The sequence below is a fragment of the Sorex araneus genome, chromosome 4 (assembly GCF_027595985.1).
Source record: "Sorex araneus isolate mSorAra2 chromosome 4, mSorAra2.pri, whole genome shotgun sequence".
In the NCBI taxonomy this organism is placed as follows: domain Eukaryota; kingdom Metazoa; phylum Chordata; class Mammalia; order Eulipotyphla; family Soricidae; genus Sorex; species Sorex araneus.
The window spans coordinates 46,100,440-46,116,680 of NC_073305.1; the positions used below are offsets into that span (position 1 = coordinate 46,100,440).

The 16,241-nt window shown below is 56.7% G+C and overlaps 1 protein-coding gene across 6 annotated transcripts in view; it reads left to right on the forward strand.

Annotated features, from left to right (window-relative positions):
* BSN (bassoon presynaptic cytomatrix protein) overlaps positions 1 to 16,241 on the forward strand; it is a 98,000-nt gene that overhangs the window by 59,797 nt on the left and 21,962 nt on the right. For all 6 annotated transcript variants that reach the window (XR_008629799.1, XR_008629800.1, XR_008629801.1 and 3 more), the window contains exon 3: positions 12,020 to 12,907. Coding sequence is in view for 3 of the 6 variants with exons in the window: in XM_055135967.1 (XP_054991942.1) it covers positions 12,020 to 12,907 (888 nt within the window). In the remaining 3 variants the exon portion in view is untranslated. The remainder of the gene's footprint in view (positions 1 to 12,019; positions 12,908 to 16,241) is intronic.

Below are 16,241 nucleotides of genomic sequence, written 5' to 3' on the forward strand. Positions count from 1 at the left end.
AGGGTGCAGCCATCCGCTAGCTGATTTGGGGCAACGTCTTTGAAATAAACTGACTGGGCTTGCGGGCTTTCTCCTGCACTGGGGAAACACTGGGGGGACAGAGAGTGGCCAACTGCAGGCACGGGCATGGCTGGCCCTGGGATTAGCAGCAGGAGCCATGTGGTCACGTGGGCCGAGGGGGTGGGGAATGAGTGAGAATAATTGTTCACAGGTCGGGGTCTATTTGTGACATGAGGTGCTGTGGGTGTGGGACGTGTGGTTTGCGAGAGGTAAGTGTGAGATTCTGAGGAAGGATGACTCAGTGCCTCTGGAGTGTGGAGGCTTCCTGAGGGGGCGTGCACACTCGTGATGGTTACATCTGCGATTAGAAACGGGCCCATCCCTGCAGCGAGCAGTTAGGTAAGTGTTTGTCTCCAGTATTTAGAACAGTGTGATTAGGGCCAGGAAAGCTTGCCTGTGCCTTTCTGCCAGCAAGAGACCAGAAATAAATAGACTGGGGAGCTGGCTCAAAAGGCCAGAGCACATGCTTTGCATGCGGGAGTCATGGGGTTGACTCCCCGGCACCAAATGGTTCCCCAGTGGGAACAACCTTAAACCCCCACCTCAAGCACCCCTCCCCAAATAAAGCTCGAAGCCCCTGGCCACATAGGAGCAGGGAGGCTAAGGAGACGGGAGAGAGGAGCCACTGGGCTCCCCGGGTGGCCTCCACACTCAGGCTGCAGGCCTGACACTGCTGGCTGGGTGGGTAGGGATCAGGAAGAGCCGTGCACGGTGGCATCGTTCCCTGGTGGGCCTCACAGTCCTGCCACACAGCAGGCTCGCGAAGGCCGGCACCGTCAGGGAGGTGGGAAGGGAGCCAGCCTCCGAGTGCCTGGAAAAACAGCAGAGTGGGAGGCCTCGGCCACTCGCGCTCCATCTGCCTCGTGGTGCTGGGAGAGATCCGGGGCTCAGGGCCAAGAGGAAAGGGCACAAGCTTGCGGCAGATTCCCAGAGCTGGGGGCCGAGCAGGCCGGGGATTTGAGGCCATTGGTAGCCTGGGCGACTGCGATGCTTCCTGGTGGTGACACTTTCAGAGCCTTGAGCCTCCTGAGGGCCACTGTGAGCGCCAGGTGACCCTCGCACACCTGCTTTCACAGAGCAGCAGGGACTGCTTCCGCAGCACCCCCTCTGGGAAGTGCTGACCTAGGCCACTCTCCAGGTTTTCATCCGGTGGAGGTCCCCAAGCAGAGCCTTTTTCTTCTCCAGAATCGGCTTTCAGGAGTGTTCTGCCTCCCAAGAAAGCCCCCCTCCATCCTCCTCGCGCCCTGACCACACATTTGCCCTGAGCCAGAGCCCTCTGTCGCTCTGCTAGGAAGAGGTTCACCTCCCAGCTATGCTGCCGTGGGACAGGGAAGCAAGCGTGCAGGTTTGCTCACACACACGCTATCAGGGCCAGCCTGGCCCGGCTGCATCTCTTTGACCTCTCCAACTTGCCATTTTCTCAGCCACAGTGGCTCTTTCTAGAATTGTCCCGGTGCCTCCGCATGAGTAAGGGGCTGCTCTGGACCATTCCTCGGCTCCAGAGATCACTTTCTCTTTCAGTGTCCTCCTTCCCTGGAGGGGCAGGATGGGGCACTGCCACACCCCCACCTCCCCACACAGGGACGCTGCAGACACTGCCTGCACCCACAGGGCCAGGGTGCAGACAGGAACCTGTCAGGTTAGGGTCGTATGGGCACTGTCAGGGGCTTACTGTGTTAGCCTCAAAAATGGCCCAGTCCCGGGGCTGGAGCAATAGCACAGCGGGTAGGGCATTTGCCTTGCACGCAGCCGACCCAGGTTTGATTCCCAGCATCCCATATCGTCCCCTGAGCACCGACAGGGGTGATTCCTGAACGCAGAGCCTGGAGTAACCCCTGTGCATTGCCGGGTGTGACCCAAAAATTTAAAAAAAAAATGACCCAGTCCCTTCAGGCCTATCAGCAGGATGCACGGCTGCTCAGCCTCACACTGGCAGGGATGTCCTGGATGGGACCCCACAGTGACAAGGGGACTTTGTAACCTCTCTGAGACTTGCGGAGCTGGAACTGTGACCCTGGGACATGAACCTTTCTTCCTGTATTTCCCAAGCAGTGAATCACTGGATGACTTGTAAATAAGTGGCAGCACAGATAGGATAGTGTGATAAAGCTGCTCACTGCTGTGCTGAATGGCCATGCTGGGACACTCACTGCGACCCAGGAAGCTTGGTGTCCTGTGTCATGGCATATGTCAGGGTCTTCCTGCTTTATCTGAGCCCAGCAGAGAGGGCCACCAGAGTGTGAAGATGAGAGTCATACACAGGTAGGACAGTTAGTCTCATTTGCCTGGAGCAGGGCCGGGAGCCCGTGGGGTGCACCCTGACACAGACAGGCACATGCCACCCTGCACAGGGCTGGGCTGGCCAGCTCTTGGGCTGTACCACTGGAGAGGAGGCTGTCTGCCCATGTTTGTTCTCTTGCCGAGATGCTGAGTGCCCAACACAAAAACTTGGTGGAATCGGCAGAGGAGCTCGTAGTGTTTCTGGCCTATGACGAGGGGACTGGGTTCTCAGCAAGTCTGGGCTTGTCCTGTGTTACTCTGGAGCAAAGGACTTTGGCAAAGTCCTCGCTTTTCTCCCAGACTCTCAGCTCTATTGTCTGGTCTGTGGTCCATTTCCACTCAGAGGTTTCAGAACGAACAGGGCTCTCTGGGACCCTTTGTGGTCAGGGCTGTTTTTGGTCCTGGCTGCTTGTCAGATGAGTAATTTAACTTGTCTGAAACCATGTCAGAAGCCTAGGGAGTTTTGATGGGTTCCAAATGCCTCTGCCTGCCTGCAGGCGCCTCCTGTGAAGATGCACTGGCTAGGGCAGAGGCAGGCGGACCTGAGCTCCTTCAGTGCCCGGTGCCGGGAGGTGACATTTTCTCCCCCCAGATGTGGGGTCTTAGTTAGGTACCTCCAGCGGCCTTTTTTGTTTGGTTTTCTTTTGGTGTTGCCTCTCTAGTGGTATTTGGGGTCACCAGGGCTATACTCAGTGGTGCTCAGGAGGCCGGATGGTGGCAGGGGTGGAACCCACAGCCCTGGGCATGTCAGGCACCCTTTGAGCTATCTCCCATCCCCCCTTTACACTTCTGGAACATCAGACCTGAACATTTAGACCTCTCTAAAGGAAAATCAGCTTGCCTGGGAGGACCACCTTCTGTCCCAGTGGGGGCAGCCACCCCATCCCCAGCCCTCCAGGTTGAGGGCAGCTCATCTGCCCCGCACCTCCATTGCTCTAACCCAAATTATTTACACACGAGCCTCTGGGAGAACTACAGAAGCAAGACTCCCGGCCTTTTCCTTCCTCTTTCAAGGTCTGGACGTGCTGAGACCAAGCCGACAGTGATGTGGAATTCACCCCCATGGGCAGGCACTTGCCCAGGGTGGGTGGTGTGGAGAAGGGAGGGAGCAACAGTGGCCACAAGCCTCTCCCTCCCCTGTCTGCATCCCACTCCTTTCCGGCCGGGAGACAGGGCAGCAGATGGCTCGGGGGTGGCTGTGTGAGTGTAGCCATGGAGCCACTGCACCCCAGCCCTGCCCGCTTCCTGCTACTTCCTCCTAGCCACACTTCCAGTGAGCCACAGGCACGGCTGCTGCATACAGGCCAGCAGTGATCAGAGCAGACCGTCTCCCTCCAGGTCCTGGGCCCAGCAGAGGAGGTCTCTGCACAGGGGCCCAGCCGTCTCCTCCCACTCAGAACCAAACAAAATCAGGGCTTGGGCGACAGACCCTCCGGGAGGTTTTCTTCCAACCCACATCTCGCCTGTGGGCAGTTAGCCTTGCAGTAGCCACTTGGACCCAGACAAACTCCACATTCACAAATAAATAGACTTCAGTCAACTGGGCTGCCAGTGCTGGGGTAGTGTCTGTGCCCAGGAGACAGTACCCGGGCCTGCTGGTGTGGGTCCCTGCGGGCTGAAGGCCAGAGCCTCTCCGAACACAGAAAGGGGAGCTATCGGGCATAGGACTCTCATTTCTATCATTATTATCTGGCGTACCAGTGGGCGTGGCCACTCCCCACATGGAGCTCAGGGGACCAAATGTGGTTTTGGGGGTCAAGCTGGGGGTCTGCTGCCTGTTGAGCAAACCCCAGCCTCAGAGCTCATGGTTTTAGCTATGAAAACATGGCAGAGTTCCTTCAGCATTATTGTAAAATTAATTTAGTACAGAAAATATGAGATTTTATTCCTTAAAAATCGGCTTTTGTGTGTGAGAGCAAAAGAGACAAAATGAAAAAGAGAATGGAGTAAAAATTATAAAGAAAAATAAATAATTGGGGAGAAAGGGGCAAAAGCAGGAAAAGAGGGATGGAGGAGAGGAGGGGGAGAACAGGGAGAGTCCTTGACCGGTGCTCAGTTGAGTTTGCTACTCCTACTGAACCCTCCTACTGTGGGTTCAGGTCAGCTTTGGGCGATGCAGCCCTGCCCTTGTCCCCTCCCTCAGAACGCCCCTCCCCCTTCTCTTCCCACATGCCCCTGGGGTCCTGAGAGTGAGGACCCTGCTGAAACAGACGCGCCGTGCAACCCTACAGAATCTCCTGGCCTCCACTCTGCTGAAGCTGCCCTTCCTGGTCACAGGTGCATCAGCCAGCCCCCAACCCCCAGGCAAGAGCTGAAGGGGACTTGGAAGAAGTCCAGTGCTTGGCCTGGGCCAGACCTGGAGGCTTCTGCAGGGATGAGGAAGTAGGCTGCAGGGGGTGAGTTGGGCTGAGGCCCACAGGGATGCTGCGTGTGCATCCACAGCTCATCCCTTTTCCACCCCTCTGGTGGCTGTGTGGTGTGAGTCAGGGGCCCGGAAGCATGGGGCCCGGAAGCATGTCAGGGCCAGGCCAGAACATGGGTTGTGGTGATGACAGAGGAGAAAGGTGACAGAATCCTGAGTGTGTGGAGGCCCCTCAGCACTGGATATAGGAGAAGGGCCGGAGAGGTGACGTTTTCCACTTGGACCATGTCAAATGGAGGTACCCATGAGCACCTCAGTGAAGTTCCGCAGGCTGACCAATGACCAGTCTGAGTCAGGCGTGCCACAGGCAAGGGAGCTAGGGCGGGCCTTGAGTCTCAAGTCAATGCTGACAATAGCTTCCCCCCTGAACACTTCAGCAAGGATATCTTTAGGTTTGGTATTTAAGGGTTTATTTTATTTTTTTTTTGAAGGTAAAGTTTACATTGTGTTAAAGGTTAAGCTGATGCTGAACAAAATGGCACACAGACCGGAGTGATGGTACAGTGGGTGAGGTGCCTGCCTTGCAAGCAGGCTGTGCCCATGCCCCCCAGACACTCTGTGATGAGAGGAAGCACTCTGTCAGTCCCTCAAAACCCCCTCTTGTCCTATCCTTGTCCAGGCCTGCCCCTCTGCCAGAGAGAGTGCCACCCTGATTTCCATCAGCCTCGGATGTGCTTTCCTTCCTCTAGAGCTTGTGTCGATGGCATCACACAGAATCTGCTCTTCCCAGAAAGCTGCTTGCACTCACTCTGCCTTTGGAGATTTGTTCAGCTGGCCAGCTCTTGAGACACCTGGCAGAGAAGGGGAGGTGCATGGGTGGGCAGGCATGCGGCCTGGGAGGGTTTCTAACAAGCGGTGGACAGTGGCAGTGTCCAAGACTAGAGAGGAAGGAGACGGATGCCTGGGGGTGCAGGAGATGGTTCATGATGGGAGGAGCAGGAAGAGGAAGGTCATGACCCTGAGGGTGCAGGAGGCCTCCCAGTCGGGGGCTGCTCGTTCAGACCTTGGTAGCAATATCCAGATCTTGATTACCACCAGATCCAGAGACAGGAGGAGTGGAGAGGGAGGGCTAAGGAGGGGGTGGGGAGGGCCAGTGATGGGAGAGTTAGCTAGTGATCATGAACAAAGAGATGACACAAGTTTCCCAGAACCCCAGTTGAAGGAAGAAGGGAGAAAGTTGGTTTGCACATGGCTGCTTTTAGTTCAACCCTTAGCACCCCCTAATGGGCTCAGAAGTAACCCCTGAGCACAGACAAGTGTGGCCCAACTCCTTATGGCCCTCCAAAAAGCACCTCATATTGCAGCCCATTTGCCTGGTGCCTGCCAGCAATTCTGGGGTGGGCCTGAGGATGGGGTGTGGGAAGGAGGGGCCCATATCCTCAGCTGACTATGGTTGAGAGTGAAGTCATTTTGCATTGCACATCGGGGGCATGGTGATGCCTACCCGGGATGGGGGTTAATGAAGGCAGAGGAGCCAGTGCGTTACTCTCTACAGGACCTGGGGAGCTGCCAAGTGGGGCTGCGAATGCCCTAGTCCTCTGGCCACTGACCTAAGCAGGCACAGGGACGGAAGATGCCAGTGGGGAGATGTCTGAGAAGGAGGCGAGGGATGGAGGTTGACAGGTGGGTCAGTGCTGAGTCAACACAGCAGAGGCCCATGAGAAGTCAAGGCCACAGTGAGGAGGTCTGGAAGGCAACAGCAGCCAGGAGGGGAGAAGAGAAGGAACCCCAGTGCTGAGTTCTCAGAGCCCCCAGGATTTTAAGAGAGGATGAGACACTGCCAGGCTCTACAACCCTGGAGCAGCTTCTCCTCAAGAGGATGACAGGGCCTGGAGGCGTGTGCAGGGGCGGTGAGGGAAGCTGGACGGGTTAGGGTGGGAGACTTGACAGGGTGCAGTGCATGAGCTGGGAAGGAGGGGAGACACCGGGGCGGGGTGCAAGGGGATGGCATTGAGGAAGTGGAGAGGAAGATGCGCCAAGGAGCCATCAGGGCACGATTCTTGACTGACTATGGGGCTGCTAGCCCCCAAGAACAGTTTGTTTAGTTACTCCCCAAATCCTAGCCTCAGGGTGGGCTTCCTCAAGGCCCCAGGGAGCTGGGCTTGGCACTGGAATCCCCTGTGAGAGGACCTAGCCGAGTCAACGCTGGCTCCGTGTCCTACCTTGCAGGTGGCTGGGTGGGGGGCTGGAAAGATAGTACAGTGGGAAAGGCCCTTGCTTTGCACGTGGCCAACCCAGGTTCGATCTCTAGCACCCCATATGGCACCAGGAGTGATCCCTGAGAGCCAGAAGTAAACCTGAGCACAGCCAACTGTGACCCAAAAGGGGAAAAATGAAAATTAGGTTTGTAGATGGCCTGGCCCTAATCTGAGACCGGGCACCTCTGAGTCAGGGAATCAGGTCAAGGCAGCAGCACCTGGGGGTGCACAGAGCCATCCCTGATGCCTCCTATAGCTGCCCTTGCCTGGGGGTCTTGGTGGGCTGTGACCACCCATCAAGGCCCCCCCAGGGCTCCTGGCAGGAGGCACACGCCATCAGCCACACTGGCTGGTGGGGCCTCCCTCGGGCTTCTGATGGAGCCCCAACAGGGAGGGCTCGAGCATAAGCTATTTCTGTGGTGTTTGAACTCGTATCAAAACAAAAAATAGCCTGACTGCAGCGCTGGGCATGATGTCAGCGCGGGTGATCTGACACGCCAGGGCTGCTCTCCAAGGGAGGGCCAGGGCGGCATGGCAGGAAGGCAGGGGCTGATGCCTATAGGGTGTGGGGGTGGGGGAGGGCGATGGGGGACCTAGCTACTGGGGGGCCCTGGAGGTCCTGAGTCGGGCCCCGCCCTGAGACAGATGCAGTTTCCCTGAGCTGCTGCATTTGGGGCCTGATAAGGCAAACAAAGCTGGGTCCCACTTTCTAGAATGGAGACACAGTGACAGGCATCAGGGCCACCAGTGTCCCTGTCGGGAGGAGGCAGACACCCCTAGAGCACAGCTGTGAGGAGTTGCAGGGAGGCATAGTGCCCGCATCTCTCCTTGGATCGGGATTCCGAGCCCCAGCCCCTACAGCCAGGCCAGTGGTGACAGTTACACGTGAATAAGTGACAAGCTGGGACAAAGTCCCCTAAAGGACACAGGCCCCATGAAGCCCAGCTTTTTGATCTCCCTGCACTGATGACTGTGACTCTGTCACTAAGTCACCTCTGTAGCTTCTGCTGCCCATGCCCTGAACCCACCTCTTGGCCACACCCCACCCACCCTCCCATTTCCATTTTGAGGCTACACGAACTCCAGTGGAGGACTCTGCCAGCTTGCTGAGGTGGCAGGATGGGTCTAAAGCAAGAGACTAGCAAAGCATCTCCTCCAGGAGCCCTTAAAGGGTCCCTTCGCATCATCTCTAGTCTCTAGGAAAGAGCTCCATGGCTAGAGGCTGGTGCCACTCCTGGCCACGTCTCAAGTCGGGCTCAAGTTTGGAGGGCCCAATTTGCCTTGGGCTCTGGGTCCTACTGCAGAAGGTTCTCACCATGACCACCCCAGGACAGGGAGTTGGCCATTGGCCTGACCCTTCTGTCTACAGCCATCTCACTCCCTGCCCCTCTTCCTAACAAGGGGCATGGAGCTTGGGATGGGGAGGACATGGCTGAGAGTGAGCCCCTCCCAGCCGGTTCCTGGGAATCCCATGGGGAGGCAGAGCGGGGAGTCTTGCTGAGTTCATCACTCCCTCAGCCTGGAAGCCTGCATGCTGTGCCGGAGCCCGGGCCTGAGCAGGGAAGAGCCGGAGAGGGTGCGGTCCGTGCTCACCGTTTGGAAGAGGCTGGATAGAAATAGCTGCACCCATCTGGGTGGTGAGTCACTGGGGCGTTGCAGCCGCTCCTTAGAGAGGTTCTATTTTAGAGATGCTTGTGACACAACCTGGATGACGGGGGCTGGGAGGAAGGTTCTGGTAGTCAGTGCAGAGTTTCAGCATGTGCCCTAGTTCAACCCTCTCCCAAACAAAGGGCAGGTCCCAGGAGCCCCGAGATAAGCAGCTCCCCTCTTAGGAGTGGGGCACACCACAGGGGCAGGTCGCAGGGGCGGGGGAGCCCTGGGATGTGGGCCAGTACCCCACAGGCTGGAACTGGGGACCACCTGGAACCAGCACCTGGGCCTCCCTCTGGGAGGATAACCCCTTCCCAAGGTCTTAGGGTGATCAGAAGGAGCTTGTCGCAGGATCCCCCATTCTGATGGAGTGATCCCTCCAGGAGTGACCCGCCTAAGGGGTTATTTGGGGACACAGAGTTTCCTCTGTGGCTTTCTTGGTGCATACATGAAGGTGCATTGGGTCTTCAACAGCATCGGGATGTGGCACAGCCTCAGCTGGGAATAGCTTCATCCCCTGCTCTTCGGAGTTCTTGAGCTGAAGGGCTCTGCACAGAGACCTGGCCTGTTTGGACCCAAGTGGCCATCGGAAGAGGCAGGCAGCCCTGGAGGTGCTGGCCACACTGCAGGCTCACCATGGCAGTCAGTCATGTCATGGAGTGAACATTCCTCTGCCCCTGTGTGGCCTGGGAACAGGGGTGCTCTCCAAAGTGCCATGTGCGCCCACCCTCAGATGCTGCTGTTGGGTCCCCATCTGAAAAAGCCACCTGTCATTGATAGCCGCACTCACTGCACCCCTAAGAGGGACACAAGACAACTCTAAGTTCTCCTGGTGACTGGTGACTGGTGGTGGGGGCAGCCTTGGTCTCTAGTGGGGCCCTCTCCCTGGGGTGCCGAATCCCCCACTCCTGGCCACTGCAGCCCTATGACTTGTTGGGATGCATGCCGTGAGCTGGCCTCTCTGAGCCTCCTCTGTACCCCATACTGGGTGTGGGCCTGGCAGTGTCAATGAGGGCACCAGGCCACGGAAGGTGAACCTGAGACTCCCAGGATACGAATGAGTAGATTCTTAAGGAGAGAATAGAGTCTGGAGAAAGTGATTTGGCAGTCTGAGAGGTGAAGGCAGATGTTAGCCTCACCAGGGAGGCCTTGCAGGGACACTCAAACTGAGAGTCTTGGGGCTGGAGTGATAGCACAATGGGTAGGGCGTTTGCCTTGCACGAGGCTGACCCGGGTTCGATTCCCAGCATCCCATATGGTCCCCTGAGCACTGCCAGGGGTAATTCCTGAGTGCAGAGCCAGGAGTGACTCCTGTGCATCGCTGGGTGTGACCCCAAAAGAAAAAAAAAAAGACAAAAAATACACCTGAGACTCTTGTGGTTACCTGGGCGCAGGGACAGGTAAGTGCCCTGGGACAGCAGGGAATGCAGAGGCCTCCTGTTAGAGCAGGAGGCCCGGAGTGTCTGCAGAGACCACTCTGGGGAGGTGGCAAGTGAGGTTGCGGGTAGGTCGGACAGCCTCACAGGTTCCCATGGAAGTCTTTGGAATCAGCTAGAAAGGTTACAGACTAGTCTGTAGTTGAAGCTCTGAATTAAATGTGGAGTTTTGAGGAAAAGTAGTGTTGGCTCAGGGGCCGGGAAGCTCCAGAGTAGATGGGATTCTTGAGACCATTACTTCTCCTTGGCACAGCTCTTCCCCCACCCCATGACTCTCCTCATCCTAGCGCCTCTGCGTGGGGAGAGAAGGCTTTCAACTGTCTCCCAAAAGGACAAGAAGCCCCTCTTGCTCCTGTTTACTGAGTAGCTCAAAAGAACTGTCTGTCAGATCACAGGCCCATAGGCACTGTTAGCTAGAGTCAGTGCTGGCCTCAGCCTGAGTCATGAGCCCACTTTACTCAGGAAGACGTCAGTGACGGAGACAATCCACATGCCTGTCACATGAAAAACAACACATGTCTTGTTTGTTCCCGAAGCACAATGATCCTGTTTTCTTTTTTAAAAAATTGTCTTCCTGATGCTGGAGAAATAATCAGGTTAGGCACTTGCCTTGCACATAGCCAGCCCAGGTTCGATCCCTGGCATCACTTGTGGTCTCCCAAGCACAACCAGGAGTGAGTGATCCCTGTGTACAGAGCCAGGAGTAAGCCACAAGAACCACTGGGGGTGGACTAAAAGCTCCAAACAAAACCAAACCCAAAAATACTATGTTCTTTGGAACTGGAGAGTACAGTGGTTAAGGCTCTTGCCTTGTATACAGCCAATTCCGGTTCAAACTTCAGCACCGCATGTGGTCCCTGAGCACTGCCAGGAGTGATCACTGAACACAGAACCAGAAAAAGGTCTTGATCACCACCAGATGTGGCTCCCCATTTTTTTAAGTGTCAGGCTAGAGCAATAGTACAGCAGGTAGATCATTTGCTTGCCTTGCACACTACAGACCCAAGTTCAATCCCCAGTACCGCTTATAGTGCCACAAGCCCCACCAGGAGTGATCCTTGAGCACAGTAATAAGCCTTAAGCATTGACAGATGTGGCCAAAAACCAACAACAAATGTCTTCCTGGGGCTGAAGACAGTGCAGGAAGGAAGGCACTATGCGGCTCTGCATGTGACTTCCTCTGCCGAGTCTGGCTCAGATTCTCAGCATCACGGAGGGTCCCTTAAGCACCATCCAGGGTCATTCTCTGAGCACAGTCAGAAATAGCTTCTGTCCCATAACCATGTCTTCCTAAAGGAAAAAGATTTGATTCCACATACTCTGTCACTATGTTATGTTCACTGACTTGCTCTCAAGATTGTTCATCTGTGTCAGCAAGGCCCAAGCTTCCCCAGGCCGGGAGTCCTGATCCTTTCTCTTTTCCATTCTCATCTCCCACCTGTTCCTCTTCACTGATGATGCACCCAGGGAGTCTGTGCTGCAACCTCACATTGCCTCCTGGGTCATACTGTAAGAGCCTGTGGACTGCCCTGTGAAAATGAGTGAAGGGGACATTAGGTGGTGGGGTGGGAGGTGTGGGACACAACCCTTAGTGACTGCCCAGATTCTCCAGCCAGGGGCATAGGAGTGTGGACTGGAGAGGCATTTTATGGACATAAAATGACACACATGAATGACAGAGGTGGTGGGAGGACTCTTGGGCAGGAGCAGGTGGCTGGACTCTGGGATGGCTGGGAGCAGGCCTGTGTGGCAGCTTCCACTCAGCTCCATGAGCCTGACAGCTGCTGAGGGCCAGGCAGGGCTTCTGCACCTTCAGCCTGCCCCCACCTCACACGGTAGCCCAGACTCCTGAGCCAGGCTTGGTCCTTCTGCTCACGCTAGGACCTGGCCCGGGTGCCATGGGTCTGTAGCACAGTAGTCCCTGAGGGTCCCCGGAGCAGGTCGCCCTACTGACTGTGCTGCTTCCTCCTCAGGTGAAGGAATGGCTTTGTCTCAACTGCCAGATGCAGAGGGCTCTGGGGATGGACATGACCACGGCTCCTCGTTCCAAGAGTCAGCAGCAGCTGCACTCCCCGGCATTGTCTCCTGCCCACTCCCCAGCCAAACCGCCCCTGGGGAAGACGGAGCAAGAGAGAGGACGGGGCCCCGGGGGATCCACGCCCGGTGCCCGCCAGGCTGAGACAGCCAGGGCCACCTCAGTGCCGGGGGCTGCCCACGCAGCTGCACCTCCAGAGGGGGGCAGGGTTTCTCCTCAACCCCCTCATCCCACTAAGCCTTCCTCTGCTGAGTCCAGGCCCCCTGCAGGAGAGGCCCTGGCCAAAAGTGCCACCACGGTGCCCTCTGGGCCCAGTGCTGCCGAGCAGACCCAGGAGGGCCTCACTGGGAAGCTCTTTGGCCTTGGTGCATCGCTGCTGACCCAGGCGAGCACACTCATGTCTGTGCAGCCTGAGCCCGAGGCCCAGGGACAGCCTGCCCCCAGCAAGGGACCGCCCAAGATTGTCTTCAGTGATGCCAGCAAGGACACTGGCCCAAGACCCCCTGGCTCAGGGCCCGGGCCAGGGCCAGCACCGGGAGCCAAAACTGAGCCTGGCGCTCGGCCAGGGCCAGGAGCAGGGCCGGCAGGAGCCCCGGCGAGAACTGGGGGAACAGCAAGCCCTAAGCATGGCAAAGCAGAGCACCAGGCAGTGTCCAAGGCAGCTGCCAAGCCAAAGACCATGCCCAAGGAAAAGGCCACCTGCCCACTGTGCCAAGCCGAGCTCAATGTGGGCGGCAAGGGCCCCGCCAACTACAACACCTGTACCACCTGCAAGCTCCAGGTGTGCAACCTGTGCGGTTTCAACCCAACGCCTCACCTGGTAGAGGTAAGCACAGGACCCCACATGCATGCTCTTGGCCTTGGGGAGGTGCTGAAGCCTGAGGCAGCAGGTCCAGGCCGTGGGAGTCAGACAGAGCTGATGCTCAAAGGTACCCCAGGCCTACCCTTCCATCTCAGCCTAATGTCTGCAGGGGCTAGGGGAGCCCTCTGCCACCGCCCACCTCAGACTGGTCCTGAGATATCTGGCTCAGGCGTCCTCTGGGACCCTGCTGCTTTCCCGTGACCCATACCCAGGGATAGCCTGGCTGAATATGGGGTGAGTGGGGAAGGGGTTGTGTGAGTCGCCACAGGGTGGGTGCTCCAGTCCAGAGACTGGCAGCTCCCACAGGCTGGCTGGGATGCAGGATGCTCAGGGGGTTGCTGAGCTCTGTGAGCGGTCCCTCTGGCATTTCCTCACTGAGCAGGACACACTGGGGTGTGAGCAGGAGTGGCAGGATTTCTCACAGCTCCCTTCAGAGCCCTGTGGACACACCTGGCCAGGGAAGTGCTGATTCAACCCGAACAGAAAACTGTCACACGCAGACTCCAGGAGGACACCCAGACTCTGATCCCACTTTCATTGGCTGCTTGATTCTCACCTCCCGACCCTGAGTTTATACCTCTGGGTGGCTTAAGTTTTTAAATTTAAATTTCAAAGGCAGAAGAAATCTATTGAAACTGCCTCCTACACCATGTTCTTTGGGCTACCTGTTGAGAAAGACAGTGGGGATGACAGGGGGATATGACTGGTCAACTGTGGCCCCTGCCTCACCCTCTCACATCCAGCCCCTCTCTCCCCGCCTCGACCAGGCCCACTCTGACCCCCGCAGCATCTACTGGGTTCCTTACCTTCTGACCCAGGCCCTCTGCTCCCCACCTTCTGCTCCTGACCCGTGCAGAGGGCAGCCTCAGGTGTTAACTCAGGGGATTTCTCTGTTAACTCTGGGGTGGAAGGGCAGCCATGATCGTGTCCCTCCCCAGGGTTTCTACCTGAGAGACAAGCTGGTGGCCTGGGCCCATCCTCAGCTCCCGCTTTCCCACCTCAGCGTTCACTGCATGGAGCAAACCCTGCCAGAGCTGCCTCCTATCTGGTGTGAGGATTTGGTCTCTTCCCTACATCCCCACAGCCCTTTACCCCTCACCAGACAATGGCTAAATCCTTCTGCAGACCTTGGGAGAGGTTGGTGCTGGCGCCGGCCCCTCCCCCTTCTCCCCATCAGTTTCTCCCCCTCACTCAGGCCCTTAGCCAGGCCCAGGGGAAGGCTTGGATCTCAGCTCAGTGAATGACCGCTTGGATTTCAGAACAACTTTGTGATTTCAGAACATACTTTGTATGTTTTGTATGTTTTCTGCGGGGCTCCTGATGTTTCAGCAGCCCATACCTGCCCCGGATGCCCTGTGCCAAGAGACAGCAGTGGCAGGACCTTCTCCAGGGCCAAGACCCACTAGCTCTGGGTGTGGCTCTGGTGCTCTCCTGCTCTCCCACACTGCTCTGGGCAGTGCCAGCCTGGAGGCCCCCTGTGCCCAATGTGAAGTGGGGTCTGCATGCAGGCTGGGCCTGTGGGTGGGACCGGCGTGTTGAGCTCCCTTGCTCTCCACACCTCTGTGTGATGGCTTCGTCCTCACCATCTTTCTCCACAGGCAGCCTAAAGAACAGGGTGTAGGAGGCAGTTAAACTAGATTCCTTCCCCCTTTGAAATTTCCTTTAAAAAAAAAATAACCATAGTGCTATTTAGTGAGTCATTTCATAATTAAGAGTTGTTGACTCCAAAAATTTTTTTTTACCTATTTATCTTTTTGAAGGATAATAGTACCCTCTGGCTTAATTTTTAATTGGCTTTAAGTTCAAAATAGAGTTTGTGAAGAAATTAGTGAAATTGGAATTGTTACAGTATCATTGCCAGTTTCTTAGTTCATTATAATTGCCAAAAATGCCGCTGGGGCCTTGGAGAAGCTGCACCCCTGCAACCTAGGCCTTGGACCCAAAGCCTGGTCCCTTTGACAGGTAGGTTGGGGGTGCTGGGGTTGGGGCCCAACAGGGCTGGGGCTGCAGTGGGCCAGAAGTTAACAGCTCCTGACCTGCCTCAGGCTGCCTCTTGGGGTGGCGACCTCAGGAAGTCGCCATAAGAATTGGGGGTTGGGGCTGGAGTGATAGCACAGAGGGTAGGGCATTTGCCTTGCACGTGGCCGACCCAGGTTCAATTCCCAGCATCCCATATGGTCCCCTGAGCACCACCAGGAGTGATTCCTGAGTGCATGAGCCAGGAGTAACCCCTGTGCAACAACGCTGGGTGTGACTCAAAAAAGAAAAAAAAAAGAAAGTCTTTGCACCCTTTAGGTTTCTGGGAGAATCAGGTGAGCTGCTTTAGCTCAGATATTTACACATGGTCAGACCTCAGGCCAGGAGAAGAAACGAAAACACCTAAAGAGAGTGTCTGTGTGGGGCAGAGTCCCCACCAGCCTCTGACTGTGGTAGTATGAACTTTGGGGGTGTGGCAGGAGGGATGCCCCACAGGGAACAAGCACATTTGGTCCTGGGGCCCGGAGGGAGCACTGCTTGGTCCCTAAAGCACATGCCCGGAGCCTACAAGGCTCTGGACCAGAACAAGTGGGGCAAAGGGGCTAAGGCGGAGGCCAGGAGGGGCAGCAGCCCCAGAAATAACCCCAGGCAGAGAGTGGGGCTGGGTATGTTGTGCTAGACTACGGGACACAGGCGGTCACGGGCCTGCACAGGGGCCAGCCCTGCTCAGAGGCTGCATGCTATAGGGTCATCCCGACCATGGCAGGCCACAGGGATGACACCCAGCTTCCAGCTCAGCCTTGAAGGGCTCCTTGCAGCAGTCCCCCGAGGTAGCACATCTCACCTGTCCTCCCAACATTCCCCATCCTCACCTTGAACCCAGGCAGTAGCTCTGAGTAACCGTGTGCACACCCGCTTCTCCCTCCTGCAGCTGCTGACCGCCTTCCGGGGTCCCTGCCACCAGAAGGGTTTGAACAGGAAGTTGGAGAGCTGTGGGGGCTGAGCCTCCTTCAGTCCCTGTTGGTCTCAGCATTTCCTGGCCACTCACCAAAGGGTGGGCAGGCAGCAATTCCCAAAGCCTGGGCTGGCTTGGCGGAGTGAGGAGAAGTCTGTCCATGTGCCAGCGAATGAGGGAAAAATACTAAAGAGGAGAGTGAATTCACAAGGGCATGGAGGGCCTGAGCGATGGCTTAGGAGGCTGCAGCTCATGCTTTGCATGCAGACCCCTGGCACCACATGGTCCCCCCACCCACCTATTCAAAAAGACTGAGTGGAATGGGGTGTGAAGGACGGGGGATGGTGAGGAGACAGTGAGTGGAAA